We start from the raw sequence: 13967 nt of genomic DNA, 5'->3' as shown, positions 1-13967 counted from the left end.
ATTACGAGGAAATAATATTAAGTGATAAGACAAAGGAAGATGTCAACACCAGAAGCAGAACAGGAAAATAAGCAGGGTGACAGGCAAACTGAGGCAGGAGGAAAGAAGCCCCTGAGACACTTAGAGGAACAGTGAACATTAACTTCAAGCCCAGAATGAAATCAGAGAGGAGCTCAAGTAAGAGGAGCTGAAGGATTCGGTTCCACTGCAAAGGCGCAGCTGGGGGGCGAGAGCGGGCACTGTCCTTGCTGGACAGCGGGGTCCCTGAGGTCTGGTCTGCCCAGAACGGCCCCCACACCGGCTCGGCAAACGTCTGCGGAGGAATGAATGAATGCAGAAATTCACGCTGTCCCTGCTCGACCTGAAAAATGAAATCCCTGTGACAACAGAAGAAACTCTAACGAGCTGCCGTGGCCCCTGTGGCGGGGGATACCAAGTGGCGAGACGACCTGAGGCCACATCTCCACTCCCTGGGGAAGTGCGAGCGTGGAAAGCCCACGCGCTCACAGGGAAGACACTCCGCCTCTTGCCAAAATGCAGTGATTTCCACCAGATGAGGCTGGCTGGGCAGCTCTCCAGGAGTGTACACAACAGTTCAGATCTTCAGTGTGAAACCACAGACTCCATCAGAGTCAGAAATTATATTAAAATAGCACTGAGAGGGTTTTTTTTTCCCATTTTCAAATCTATGCATGACGTAGAAAAGGAGTTGTTGGTACGTACGAGGAGTGTGGATGTGATGCCTGTGAGGTTTTTTTTTTAATATTCATGGTTTGACATTTTGAGATCTTGTGTAGGAGAAGTAAGTGGGAGGACAGAGGAAGGCAGAAATCAAGTTAACAAACTTCAGGGGCTGAAAAACCAACTACGATCTCAATAGGACAGTGAAAACACAACAGCGAGAAAAGATTACGTCAACCACAAACCAGGGCGGCTGATGACGAAGAAAGGCATTTCAGTGAAATCTTGTTTGTTTTTTAATTGAATTTTTGAATAGGTAATAAGTTGTATTATTCAAAAATAAAAAAAAACAAAAAGGTTAGAAAGTCTCTGTACCACCCCTGTCCCACTGTCCCCCAGTCCCCACTCCCCCGTCTCCACTCACACTGCCAAGAAAGTGCTGTCAGTGCTGTTTCTTTGTGCAACACAAACACACACAGGTCACACAGGTATATACTTTTATTGTCCTTCCTAACACAAAAGTGTGTGTATATTTTTTTCAGTATAATGTTTAATGTACTGTGCACCGTTTTACACTTTGCTTTTTCCACAGAGCAGTATATCTGGAAGATCTTTAGTACCTTCGTTTCACTGCTACAAATGTTATTTCACCAAGCCCCCACAGGCTGACCTTCACTTCTACTATTTCTTCCAAGTTTCTCTTTCAACCAACGCTGTAACGTATCAATACCACGTTAAGTCATCTTGCCTATGTGTGAGCATATCTGAGTGATAAATTCTCGGAAGTAGGACTGTTGGTTCAGTGGGCACATGCATGTTTAACACTGACGGACACTGCCAAACTGCCCACTTCCAGGGCTGTACCAACCGACGCTCCCGCCAGGAATGGACGCCAGTGCCTGCTTCCTTATAGGACTGCCAACGGTGTGTTATGAAGTGTATTCATTTTTGCAAATCTGACAGGTAAAAACGGTACTTCGGCATTATCTTAAATTGCATTTATCTTATGAATAAAGCTGAGCACCTTTCTGTTCAGATCCTCTATTTTTTATTGAGTTATCTTTTCTTAACCATTTCTAGGCGCTCTCTTACGTCAGGGACGCTGGCCCTACGCTATGATACGAGTTATCAGTATTTTTTCCTAGGGCAGACAGTCAAGAACCACCAGCAGTTTTGTGCTGCGGGAATGCTGGACGCACCGCAGGAAGCAGGGTCCGCGGAGCAGGAAGGCAGAGGGAGTCAGCGCACAGGAGCTTTGCAGGAATGCATGCGGATTTTGCTTATGGTATTCAAAGCCATCTAAAGGGTTTTTTTGCCAATGTAGGCTAATTTATCAATCTTTTCTTTGATTACTTCTAGATTTTGAGTCACATTTAAAAGCTCTCTCCATGCCAAGGCTAGAAAGGAATTTCTTCAAGTTCTTCTTTCTATGGTTTCTTTTTTTGATATCTATTTAAACACATGACCCATATGGAATTTATCCTGGAAGTACAGTAAAAGGGATGATCTAATTTTATTTTTTCCTACATGACTACCTAGTTGTCTCCAAATCATTTTCTCAACAGTCTATCTCTACTCCTCCTACATAAGATGACACTTTCAAAGTAGACTGAATTCCTTCACGTGTCTGGCTCTGTTTTAAGACTTTTTTCTTCCACTGTATTGATCAGATTCGTCTTTCCATGTGCCAGTACCACCTTTCTTTCATCATTGCTGTTTTATAACTAGGTCTTCAACCTGCCTTAAAAGAATTAGATGACATATTTAATCATGAGACCAAAAGAGTATTACTCTAAAAGGCACAATGACTCAGGAAACAAGAATGCTTTTAGAAGTAAACTTCTGGTCCTGGGACAAAAAGACAATTTGAAAATGCATGTAATCCTAATAGCAAAGATCAAATAGATAATTACCGAATCTAGGAAAGCAGAGTAATCAAGCCCTTGTGGGTATCATTTTAGATGTTTATTTTGGAAGCTGCTAAAATAACAATACAGAAGCACAGACTCTCATGCACAAATAGGTACAGCCTGCATTCCACACACGTCTGATGCTTCCTCCCGCAGGGTGACCTCCCCTTCATGCAAAATTGCTTCTGACACAGTACTTACCAACTTTTAAAACTCCAAATATGCTTGTGTCTTATAAATAATTCATCATATGCATACACATGGCATTGTTTCAGCGCTTCATAAGCAACACTTTCTCTTTCCCAGTGTGCAAAATGTTTTCGTCAAAGTAAAAAGCTTTTTATCACTGCCTCAGGAAATAAAAGAGGTGCCCAAAATGCTCTCAACACTTATCTGCCTCCTTCCATCGACTCCTGGAGCTGCCTGAGCTCACCATCCCTGCGGCTCAGGCAATGAACACACTGTGTTCTCAGTAACTCAGAAGCCCTGGTCACTGGTGCTAAACAGTATACATGGATCACGTGAAAAAACAAACCAAAAAAAGAACCAAATGAAGTTTCAAGATATGCTGGCAAAATTTAAAAACCACGTTATTTATTTCATTATTTCCTTCCTTTGGGAAAACTAATATTTTTAAAAGACCATTTTGATCATTTTCTCCCACTTAAACACCTTCACTTACTTCTTCATTAGACTCCCTGTGCATGGCATTGTGCTAGGCACTGAGGTTGAGAAAAAGGATCAAACCTGCTTCCTGTGCTCAAGGCACACACACAAAGGTGGACAAGTACAAGAGCCAGGCACCAGGGAGACGCAGCCGGGGACAGTGAGGAAGCTGGGAAGGAGGGTGGGATTCCAGGCAACCGCAGCTGGCAACGGGAAGAAGGGCTCCCCACAGGAGAAGAAGACCTGACCCGGGCCAGAAGGTCAAGATCTACAAGCACCACGAGCAGCGTAGGGGCCGCGAGGCAGGAGGCAGCAGGGGCCACCGCACAGAGAGCCTCGTAGGAGAGCGGAGACGAGCTCAGGCCTCGTCCTGTGGGCGTGGATGCCATCAGGAGTGCTCCGTCCCACCCATGCACTCCTGCACCGTCACTGTGAAAGTGGACCACGACTGTCCTGATCTTGTCTGTTTCCCTGGGAAACTGTGGCTCCAGGAAGGCAAGGAACGGGTCTGGCCACAGTCATTACCAGTGATTCCGACGGCAACTGTTGCACAGCACAGTCCATAAACATCCACACGTTACAGCAGCTAGTCACGCCGTGACCCGCCGTGCCTCCACCCCTGCCCCGACAGAACACTCGAGTGACCTCCACGGGGGGATGTGACACTCTCCTTGCTCCGTCCTACAGCTGCATCTTCCCCTGGTCTTCTGCAGGAAGCCCTCACCACCTTCAAGTTGTTCTACTCCGTTTCCTGAACTGTGCCTGCAGCTCCCTGTCTTCAGGCCTCTGTCCTTCTCCTATGGCGAAGCGTCCCCTCCCTCAGCTCCAAAGCTCTTTCTCCCTGGAGACACCACTCACATTGCATCTTGCTGGGCAGTTTTCACGAAGCTGTGTATTGAGAGCTTAAAAGCGCTCCGCTTTCTGGTTTGGAGGCTCTGTAAATGCAGAGGAGTCTGTATGCCGGCTGGGTGCCAGCCTGCTCTGGTCCAAGTCCCTCTCCACAGCACTCAGGCTCAGCCCTGCCTGGATAAGCTTCCTCAACTATTACCTTTAACCACATAACTTTCCTTCTAAAAAGTGCTCAGTCGTTCCCGTCACTCAGCGAGTCATCTGGTTACCGGTGCCTCCTCTCCAGTCTGGGCGGGCCCTTCCGACCCGCGACAGTGACTCGCCCGTGGCGCTGGGCTGCTCACTCCCGCTGTCCACAGCGCCACTCGAGGCTTCCCCGGGGCTCACCCTCTCAGATGACCGTGGTGCTGCCCGATCAGGGGAACAGACAGACAGGCTCTTATGAAAGTGCTGTTAATTCCAACCTGCCCCCTCTCTCCACCTGCCGCTCCTCAGTCCCCTTGCTGTCCCCAGGCTTCTCTTGACCCCTGCACTCCACCCGCCCATCTCATCTAAGGTTTTGTTCTGTTCTCTCCTTTCTTATTTCCTCAAACTCCTCTTCCTCAACAAAGAAACACCCTCAAGTCAATCCTACGTGGGGAAACAGCCAGCTCTTCTTGCCCGGCAGCTGTGGGAGACTTCTCACCTCTCCTTCCCGGAGAACTAAAGCTGACAAATGTATCTGCCTCCACCGACCCTCCTCCCACTGAAAACAGACTTCCCCGCCGGCCACTCCTCTTGGAACCCCGGACAGAGGTGGCTGAGGGCACCCCAGTTGCGCTGACTGACTTGAAGTCTGGGGCATGTGGCTTCCTTGTCTTGAGGTTCTTCCGAATTCCATGCCACATCTGGTTCCATTCCAACTCCTCGCTCCCATATCACCCCTTCTCAGGGTTTCCATGCTTCCTGCATCAGATACGTCTCCTGTCCTCTTCTCACTCTCATTCTCATTTCAGTCTCCCTTCAGGCCTGTGGGTGCCACCACTCCCTGGAGAATCACAAAACTAGGTCCCTAATCAGTTCCCCCTGCAGGTTTCCAGGCCCTCCTCTCACTCATCAGACTTGGGTGGAGGACCTGCCCGACATCCCACAACCCTTTATTAGCCGGCTCCACCTGACTCTTCCTCAGAGCCCTGGTGCTGACAGGAAGCATCTGCACACTCTCCAAGGGGGCACACAATCCCATGATTTTGAACACTGTGATTACAGTCTTTATTCTCCAGTCTTGGTGCCAGCCCTCTGATTTCCAGACTTATATATCCAACTGCCTTCTTATCAACTCCACTGAATTGTGCAGCGGGCGTCTCAGGCTTAACACGGCCCAACACAAGGCCCGATTCCTTGTCCCTCCCTTCTCCACCTTCCCCATCACAGCACAATCCACCACGCGCCCACCTGCTCCAGCTGAAAACCTCGGCCCCATTCTTGACCTCCATCTCTCCCTTACTCCAAATACCCAGTCCACATCTCACAGAGTCTGTCTCCAAACACCTCCCAAAGCCACATTTCACTTCCATCACCATCACCCTAATCCCAGTCACCACCGGCTCTTGTCTTGACTACTGTGGTGGCCTTCAGGTCCTCCATTTCCATGGCAGCCCCTAGGTTCATTCAGTGAACCCCAGCCAGAATGCACTTCTAAGACCACAAATCACACATCACCCACCTGCTTCAGACCTTCTAGTAGCTTCCTTCCCCTTGCGCAGTTCCCTTACAAAGCCCTCACTGGGCCGGCTGCCTCCTGGGCTTCATTCCACATGATGGTCCTGGGGGCTCCAGGGCCCCAGCACAGCCCCTCCCCCAGTCTGGAGTCTGAGAGACCTCTGCAGCCCGCCCGAGCTGGAGCGGCCCCATGGCCAACACTCAGTCTTCACGCACTGCACACTCGTCGGATGCCTGATACTTCTGACATGTGACGTTGTCGCTTTGTCTGTCTGACTGCTTAGTGTCCGCACCACGGAGTGCAGGCTTCATACAAGCAGACACCCCTGGTCCCAAAGACAGTGCTCACACAGGAGTCATTCGAGGCTGACAGTTCTTTTCTCGGGACACAGAACCATGACACACCCCCACCCTCCAACCACACGCCCCTCCAACTTCCCAGGCCAGAAACGGAGGAGCCATCTGCCTCTGACCTACAGTCACCCAGTCCTAGGTCCTTTTAACATCACCTGCCACCTATGGCTTCTACCGCCCCCTGCCTTTCACCTGAATGCACCCCGTCTGGCTCAGCCTCCACCTCTTTTCACCTGGCAGAGTGTCTGCCACAGATGTCAGCCCTCTGCCTCCAGCACCAAGAAGTCCAGCTCCACCCTCCAAGGCAGTCTTCTTACCTTTCGATCTCACCACTCTGCACAGCCCCTCAAAGGGTTTCGCAGTGACAGGTTAACTGCGAGGTCCTCAGCGTTAGCCCAGGGCATCCTCTCCCTGGCTCCCCAGCTCCCTCCCACAACTGCCCCAGCTCTGTCCTGGCAGCAGCTCTGGACCCCGCGCCAGCAAGGCGTTCCCAGACTCCTCCTCCTCCCAGCCCAGGGCAGGAAGAATCCCCTTTGCCTCAAGACCCAGACCAGCTCCTCAGGAAGCCCCCCAGGACCCTCCAGTGGGAGGATGCTCCGTTCTAGGCCCCGAGCAACCACACCGCCTCCGCCAGGTAAGCTCGCCTGCTCGGTGTGCAGCTGTGTGCTCCTGCAAGAAGGATCTTTCACACACATGGTTGACTCCTGGCTCCCAGGACACGGGCCAAGGCCAAGGACACTGTCCGCGAGTGGCCTTCAACTTCTGAGTTCCTTGAAGACAGACACCACGTTGTATTTGTTTCCTTTCACTTCTGGATTTTCAACACAAGTATCTGAGCCCCATTACAGGCTCAGGGACGTGACCAAAAGGACCAGCCCCTGCCCTCAGGCTCTCACCAACCTTGCCTTCTGCCCAGGGAAGACGGGCAGTGAACAAGTAGGCCTGGAAAGGAGCATGAAAATTCCAGGAAGTGGTAAATACTTCACGTAAAATCAGAGTGTGAGGCATCCTCTGTTCCCTTTATAAGATCTTGAACAATTCTATCACTGTGGAGCGCTCCCTTGGACATATTTAGATCAGCTGGAGGAAACTGATTTACATTTTAAAGAGAAATTAAAATGTTTTGAATAAAACTTAAGAGTTTTCCCTTTTAAGAGAGAAATATTCCTCTTCCATGAAAATTATTTTTTCCTTCCTTCTCAGACCTCCTGAGCTGTTTTCAAGCAAACAAAAATTAACACTGCAATAACTGGTAAAACGTTCACATCATGTTTAACCTGCTTTATAGTAAACAAGATCCTAATAATTATCTAGCGCACTGCATTTCTTTTCTTGTGATGAGGATTTTTAAGATCTTCTCCCTTAGCAACGTTCAAATACACAACACAGTATTACTAACTACAGTCACCATGCTGCATATTACATCCCTGTTACTTATTTATTGTACTGCATTTATTTTTCTTAATGGGTAGAAAAAGTTTCATATGCAAAATTACCTGAAGTTACTATATGAGATTTATGTCGCGAAAGACACCATTTTCTACTGTTTCTACTGTTTCTCATTTAAAGTTTTAGGGATTATCTTGGCTCATGGAAGTTTTTTGAAATTAAAAGGAATTTCATGAAATTAAAATTAATGAATCTAAATAGTTCTACCCAGTTTAAACAGCTTGCCCTTTGGATTTAAGCGCTGATGACTCCAGCCAAAACAGAAACAGACAGCTCCACTCCACCTGGGTGTTTCATGGCCTGCACCCTGGCCTCCCTTCGCTGGCTGTCCTGGTGGTATCCACGTCTGTATTTCAGGTCCTTTGAGGGACTGGTTTTTGTTAGTTGCAATTCCCTGAAACAACTGCACCAAACAGGTACTCGATCATCACCTGTTAGTTTCCTGTTGACTGATTTATGCCCAGTTCTATCACTGTGCTGCTGGATTTGCAATCTCTCTGCAATCCCAGTCTCATTGGGTCCATAAAAACAAGTTAAAAGTGAAGTCTAGCAAAGCTTCTATGTGTTAAACACACTTGCTCTTATAAGGGATCGTATTTATCTCAGCTTGTTCAAGTGTTGGCCACACAGTATCTTAAGTCTTGAGAAATAGAGCAAGAGTGGTTAGTGATGGCTGAAGAGCCTGTTTGAAATCCACGCTTCCTAGACACATACACACTTTGTTTGGAGTATTTGAGAAATACACCACAAACTGCAGTGTGAAGAACTGTCTGCCGCCTGCGCTAACACATCTTTCCCATCTCGTGTTCCTGTGTCTCTGCTCTCTCCCTGACCAACCAACATTTTCCTTTTCCACAGCTCTCTGCATCATTCAGAGCAGTCAACTGGTGAAACACATACATTAGAACAGAGACGTGGGAGCATTTGTGAGAGGGGGTGAAAGAAAATAACTCTCTCGACTTTAGAATGTGCTTAAGGCAGTGTTCTTAACTCAACTCAGCTCCAGAGTCCTTTTCCCGCAGGTGCATCTCCTGGACTTCCCACAGCAGCACCAAGTGTAAACAAGGTAAGTTGTTTTCTCCAGAAGACTAGTGCAGCTCCTACTGGCCCATCAAGGCATGACTTCTTCACTTTCCTTTCCTCTGTGTGTGTGAGCGCGCGCGCACACACACGCACCCCTGCAAAGTGGACTTCTCAATTCGCTCTGGGAGGACGTGGGCTCTCCCTGTGCAGGAGCTGCTTTCTATTCCAGTCAGCAACCACTTGGGGAACAGTGAGGTCCTGAAGCCCAGCGTCTGGGGACATGTTCAGAGGTCAGCAATTCAAGGTAGATGGTAGATGAGGCATGATAGTGATGGAGAGTGACCCCTGACCCTTCTAGCGCTGAGCATCAATGCTGGCCTGCTCTGGAAGGCTCACTTCTCCTGGTCGGTGAACTCCTCTTGGACTACAGCCCAGCTAGGGCAGTGCCTGGCAAGGGGCAGGAGCTTTTAATAAGTGTTTGCTCTCTGCATTACTGAGTGGACTGGTGACTGTGTGAACCAAATGCAGAGCCGGGATGGACAGGAATGGAACTAGGGTAGTATGCTTTCCCAACACAAGTCGCTTTTTGATGATGATAAAACAGGCAGTCCTACGAACAACAACTGGACACAGCAGCCTTTACATGACAACTTGCTTGTTAGACCCAAAGGCAATCAAACTGAAAGGGAAAGGGGGAAGAAACACGCAACAATTATGACACATTTGTATACACCTGGGCATTTTCAGTCTTACAAATTTTTTTTTCAAAAAGAGCCATTTTTAGTGACAAATATTCAAAAAAGTCTGCCAGGCTTCTGGTACCTCAGCAATTCACACAAACGTGGCTTGTCCTGCAGCAACAGACAGAAACGGGGTCTCCCAGAGCGAAGGATACAGTGTCAGAGCGGAAACTGACAACTGTCTTAAAGCATCCATGGAGCCTCTTCGGACCTTTGCAGTGAGGCGGGTCTAATAATAGATTTTGCTTAAAAGAACCTTAGTCGTATCCCAAGGATTTTTACAACCTCTGGATCCTATTCAAACCCCAAGCAACTCCTCCTCACTGAGTTGGTTAGGGGAGAAGGAAAAACAAAAACCAACCACCAAACTAACAAAAAGCTCCCGACAACTCTTGAGTCTATTACCCCTGGGCTTCTCCCCATGGGAACTTCCTGCAGAGCTGAGGGTGGGAAGGGGGTGGGGCTGAGATGCCCTCTTCTCCTCCAGGTCCTGTCTTTCCAAAAGGAGTGCCTGGGGGGCTCCCCTAGGACACCTCCTTCCCACCTGAGCTGTCACTCTATTCTGCTCCACAACATCCCTCACCACCTGCCCCTCCCTAAACAGGAGGAGTAACAAGGAACAGAAACCTGATCATTTTTGGAAAAGGTGTTCCACCCAAATCCCTACATACCTGGTCTCCTTAGCACAGCTTTCTTCCCCAAAATATTCATATGCAAGGTGTGGCAGCCCCCCACCAACCCCAACCCACCCCGCCCCCACCCCGTCCCCACCTCCCCACCAGCTGCCAACTGTGAAAACTATGTTTATTTTTTAGAGGAGGAAATCATCAGTACACGAAAAAGGGGGCAAAACACCCAGTCCTAGGCCTGAGGCTAACCCAAGTCAGAGCGGGCTGGGAGCTCTGTGCTCTCCCCATCTTCAGTTCACGGCCAACCTGCATCTGTTTCAGCAAGTAAAATGTCCACACCTAACACATCTCAGGGCAGCCGGGGAGCCACCCTTGCCCAGACCACGTCCCTCCCCAACCGCATCTATCAATCAGTCAGCACCCTCAGGTGGGGTCCCGGGGAAGGCAGATACCTGGGAGCTCACGTTCCAGTCAGACTAGGGGAGGCCAACAGGATGAGGGGGTCAGCTGGGAGTCCAGTGTCCACGCCCCACCGTCCTATCAGGTCAACCTGCAGGCAGGGGCAGAGCCCGCCGCCATCGGCCGGAGCCCGCCAGAACGTGCGAGAGGCCGCTGGGCCACGCGGCCCGCGTGGACTGACCATGGCCCGGGAGGTGGGATCGCGGGGGGAGCAGCCAAACCCAAGAGACACGATCGCACACCCAGGAGCTGTACCCTAAAGGCGCCCAGGCGAGCAGTGAGCCCGGACAAGTTCCGGCCTAGAGGAGGGGTTGGACCCCGGTACCCGGGAGGCGCAGGTTGGCCGGGGCTGGGGAGTGAGTGGCAGATGGGAGCAGGAAGCCGAAACAGCAGGGAAGAGTCTGCCGGGAGAAGGCGCGGCGGAAACGCTGTTCCCCGTCGAGAAGCAGACAAAGGCTCGGGTGCGCACGCGGTATACGGCGGCGCCGGAGACCCGTGCTTTGGGCCGCGGGAAGCCGCGCCCGAGCCGGCCGGCGCCGGAGTCGCTTGGTGCCCCGCGGGCGCGACCTCCCTCCCCGCCCCGCCCCGCCCCGGGTCTCCCGTCCTCACCTCGCTCGCCCTCCATCCAAGACAACGGCGACCCCCTCCTCTGTGCACCCGGCGCCTCTTCCCTTAACGTCTCCCGCCTCCTGCCTTCTAGCAAATCTATGCCTTGACGATTCTGCTCAGTCTAGTCCCCCTCCCCCGTGACACGCCTTCTGCCACCCCTGCTCCAGCGCGGTCTCAGCCCCGCTCCCAGAGCTGGGGAGGCGGAATGGTCGTGGTCCTCCCGGGGGTCCGGACCCGCGGCGCCTTTCTCCTCCGCCCTAAAGCCTCATTGTCCTTTCCTCTACCAACCTGAGTACGAGCTAAGCCCCAGAATCTAGAGAAAGTGGACCCTTCGCGGAGGCGCACCCATTCCCACACGGCTAGTCCACGCACTGGGGTTCGGCGGTGGAGCGGCCGGGCTCAGGCACCGAACCCGGGTAACAGCGAGTGCCTTCACTTTAGGGAGCGCGGGGTTCCGGGGCCCTGGCCTGCCCTCACCCAGCCAGAGGACTCAGCGGGCGGGACCCCCAAGGATGCGCGTTTACTCCAGCCGAGTGTTCCTAGACTGAAGGGAGAGGAGCCTGGCGTAAGCGGTCACAGAGTTGAGAGTACAAAGACGTGCAGGGCAAGTGTGGCCAGAAACAGCACCGGGGCCCCAAAGCGGGCAGCAGGTCCCGTTCTAAACGCGCGGCTCCCACCGCTCTCCCAGATCACCCTTCCCCCACATGCACGCGAAGCCTGGGAAACCCCGGTGTCCCGGCGCTGGCCCAGGCTCCCGAGCCGCCAATGTGCTTCCAGTCCCCCGCCCTCCAGAGAAGCCCGCTGGCCAGCAAACGCCCCGGGCACACGCAACCTGCCCGCCGTCCACCGCGGGGAATGGGGAGCCAGACACTTACTGGGGCTCAGGAAACACTCCGTCAACCTTCGGAAGCAGCTCGCATTATTAGAAGATCCATCTTCCATGTCGGAGCCGAAGAGCAGCGGGGACGCGGCGGCGAGGGCGGCGCCGGCGTCTCGGGGCCGCAGCGGAGTTCGGCCGCCGCCGCCTGCGCTGGGGCCGGGGCAGCCCCCGCTGGCTCCTGGGAAGCCGTGGGAGCCCACGCGGCAGGCAGCCGGGCCGAGCGGGAGCCGGGGCGGCGGCGGCGGCCGGGGCCCGGCGCGTGCTGGGAGCAGCAATCCCTGGAGCGCAGGAGAGAGGAAGAGCCGCCGCCGCCCGCCGCCGCTGCCACCGCCGCCGCGGTGACTACTGCCGGGGGGAACGCTCAAGGGAGCTGCCTCTTGTCCTCCTCCTCCTCCTCCGCCAGCATCGCCGCCGCCTCCTCGAGCCGGCGCCGCCGCCGCCGCTGCGCCCTCCCTTCCTGGGAGACGCACGGGGAGGTGAAAGGCAGATGAGGAGGGGAGAAGAGGAGGGGCCGGGGGGGGCGGCGGCCAGAAGTAAAAGGAAGATGGAGTGGAGGAACGGACCGGGGAGAAGGCGAGCGCGAAGGGAGCGCGGGCTGCGACCCAGCCTTCGCCGCCGCGCGCAGACTGAGCGCCGGGGACCCCAGCGGAGCTGGCGCGACCTGCGGAGGAGGGGGGCGGGCGTGGGGGTGCGACACTCTCGGCCCGACCACGGCTAGGCTGCTCGTGGGCCGGGCCCGGGCCCGCCCCGCCCCCCCCGCCGGCCGCCCTGCGCCCGGGCTCCGGGCGGAGTTTGCCGGGGCCGAAGCCGGGCTTGTCCCCAGACGCAGGCAGGGGGGCCTGGGGGCGGGGAGCGAGCGGCTCTTCGGGGCCGGCCATGACCCTCCTCCTCTGGCCGCCGGTGGGGGCCGGCCACCGGCAGGAGGGGCGCGTCACGGGCCGGGACTCGGCGGGCTCCGCCCCCGCAGGACCAGCTCTCCCGGGCCGGTCGACCCGATCGTCAGTCTACTCAGTCCTTCGTTCTGGTCTTCCGCGCCCCTCTCGGCCCAATCTTCATATCGTGTTCCGCACTGGATGCGGGAGGACCTGGGGCCGGGGGCGAGTCCCGCGCGGCGGGGCCTGGCTGCAGGCTGGCGCGCACAATCGGCGTGCTCCCAGCTGGGGCGAGGGGCTGCAGAAACGCTGCCTGCAAGCGTGGTGTGGTTTGTGTGCGCTCCGGTGGCTGAGCCTCAGCGACTGCTCGAAAGCAGCGGAGAAAAGCGCTGCAGTGCCGCGGCCCGTGGAGGCGGCGGCGGCGGCGGCGGCGGCTGCAGAAGACGCCCACTGGCGGAGCGGGCGCTCCCCACGCCGCTGCCGCCCGCGCCCACGTAGCGCGCCCCGCAGCGACTCGGCCCCACGGCGCCAGGCCCCGCTCCCCGGCGGCCCTCTGCGGACAGTGTGCGCCACGGGCCAGGGCAGGAGGGCCGCGAAACGCCTGCGTTTCTATGAGGCGTCCTCACATCTGGGTCTGTTGTTCCGAATTCGAAACCCGCCGCCCGGCAGCTGCTCCAGCTGTACACTGCTGGGCGAGCCCCGGCGGCCTGTTCCTTGCCCGAGCCAGGCAACTCTCCTGATGGCGGGCCAGCAGTTCCAACTGAGCTGTGCTCAGAGCTTCCCGGAGAGTGCAAACTCAAAGACGTTTGATTGGAGTTTCCGTCAAGGCACAATATTTCCAAATAAACTAAGGCTTAAAAAGACGGTTCATCTCCAAGAATCCCTTTCCGATGCTCATTGTATAAGGAAGTTCGTGTGCACAACCCAGTTTGCCCCGGTGAGGTTAGAGAATGGAAAAGGCAAACTATGGCTAAAAAAATAAAAACTGGGAGATCATGGCCCCAAAGCCCTGAGGACCACCTCCTCACCTGTGGCTTGCTTGTACAACGACCCACTCCCTGTTTCCCCAGCCCTAATCCAGAGGGTTGCTACTGCAGGAAGATTTGCGGCTTCACGGGCGCTCAGAACACCGAGCCGCCAGAAGT

The 13967-nt window shown here is 54.0% G+C and overlaps 1 protein-coding gene across 10 annotated transcripts in view; it reads right to left on the bottom strand.

The window, feature by feature from the left end:
* PDE10A (phosphodiesterase 10A) overlaps positions 1 to 13967 on the bottom strand; it is a 536527-nt gene that overhangs the window by 251006 nt on the left and 271554 nt on the right. For 8 of the 10 annotated variants that reach the window (XR_006723129.2, XR_012508502.1, XM_010950442.3 and 5 more), the window contains exon 1: positions 11946 to 12964. The exons of the other annotated variants lie outside the window; for them this stretch is intronic. Coding sequence is in view for 6 of the 8 variants with exons in the window: in XM_010950442.3 (XP_010948744.2) it covers positions 11946 to 12828 (883 nt within the window). In the remaining 2 variants the exon portion in view is untranslated. Of the gene's footprint in view, positions 1 to 11945; positions 12965 to 13967 lie in introns of those variants that run through there. 10 annotated transcript variants of the gene reach the window in all.

This window comes from Camelus bactrianus, chromosome 8 (genome assembly GCF_048773025.1).
Source record: "Camelus bactrianus isolate YW-2024 breed Bactrian camel chromosome 8, ASM4877302v1, whole genome shotgun sequence".
NCBI classification, from domain to species: Eukaryota; Metazoa; Chordata; class Mammalia; order Artiodactyla; family Camelidae; genus Camelus; species Camelus bactrianus.
This window is presented reverse-complemented; position numbering and strand designations above follow the sequence as displayed.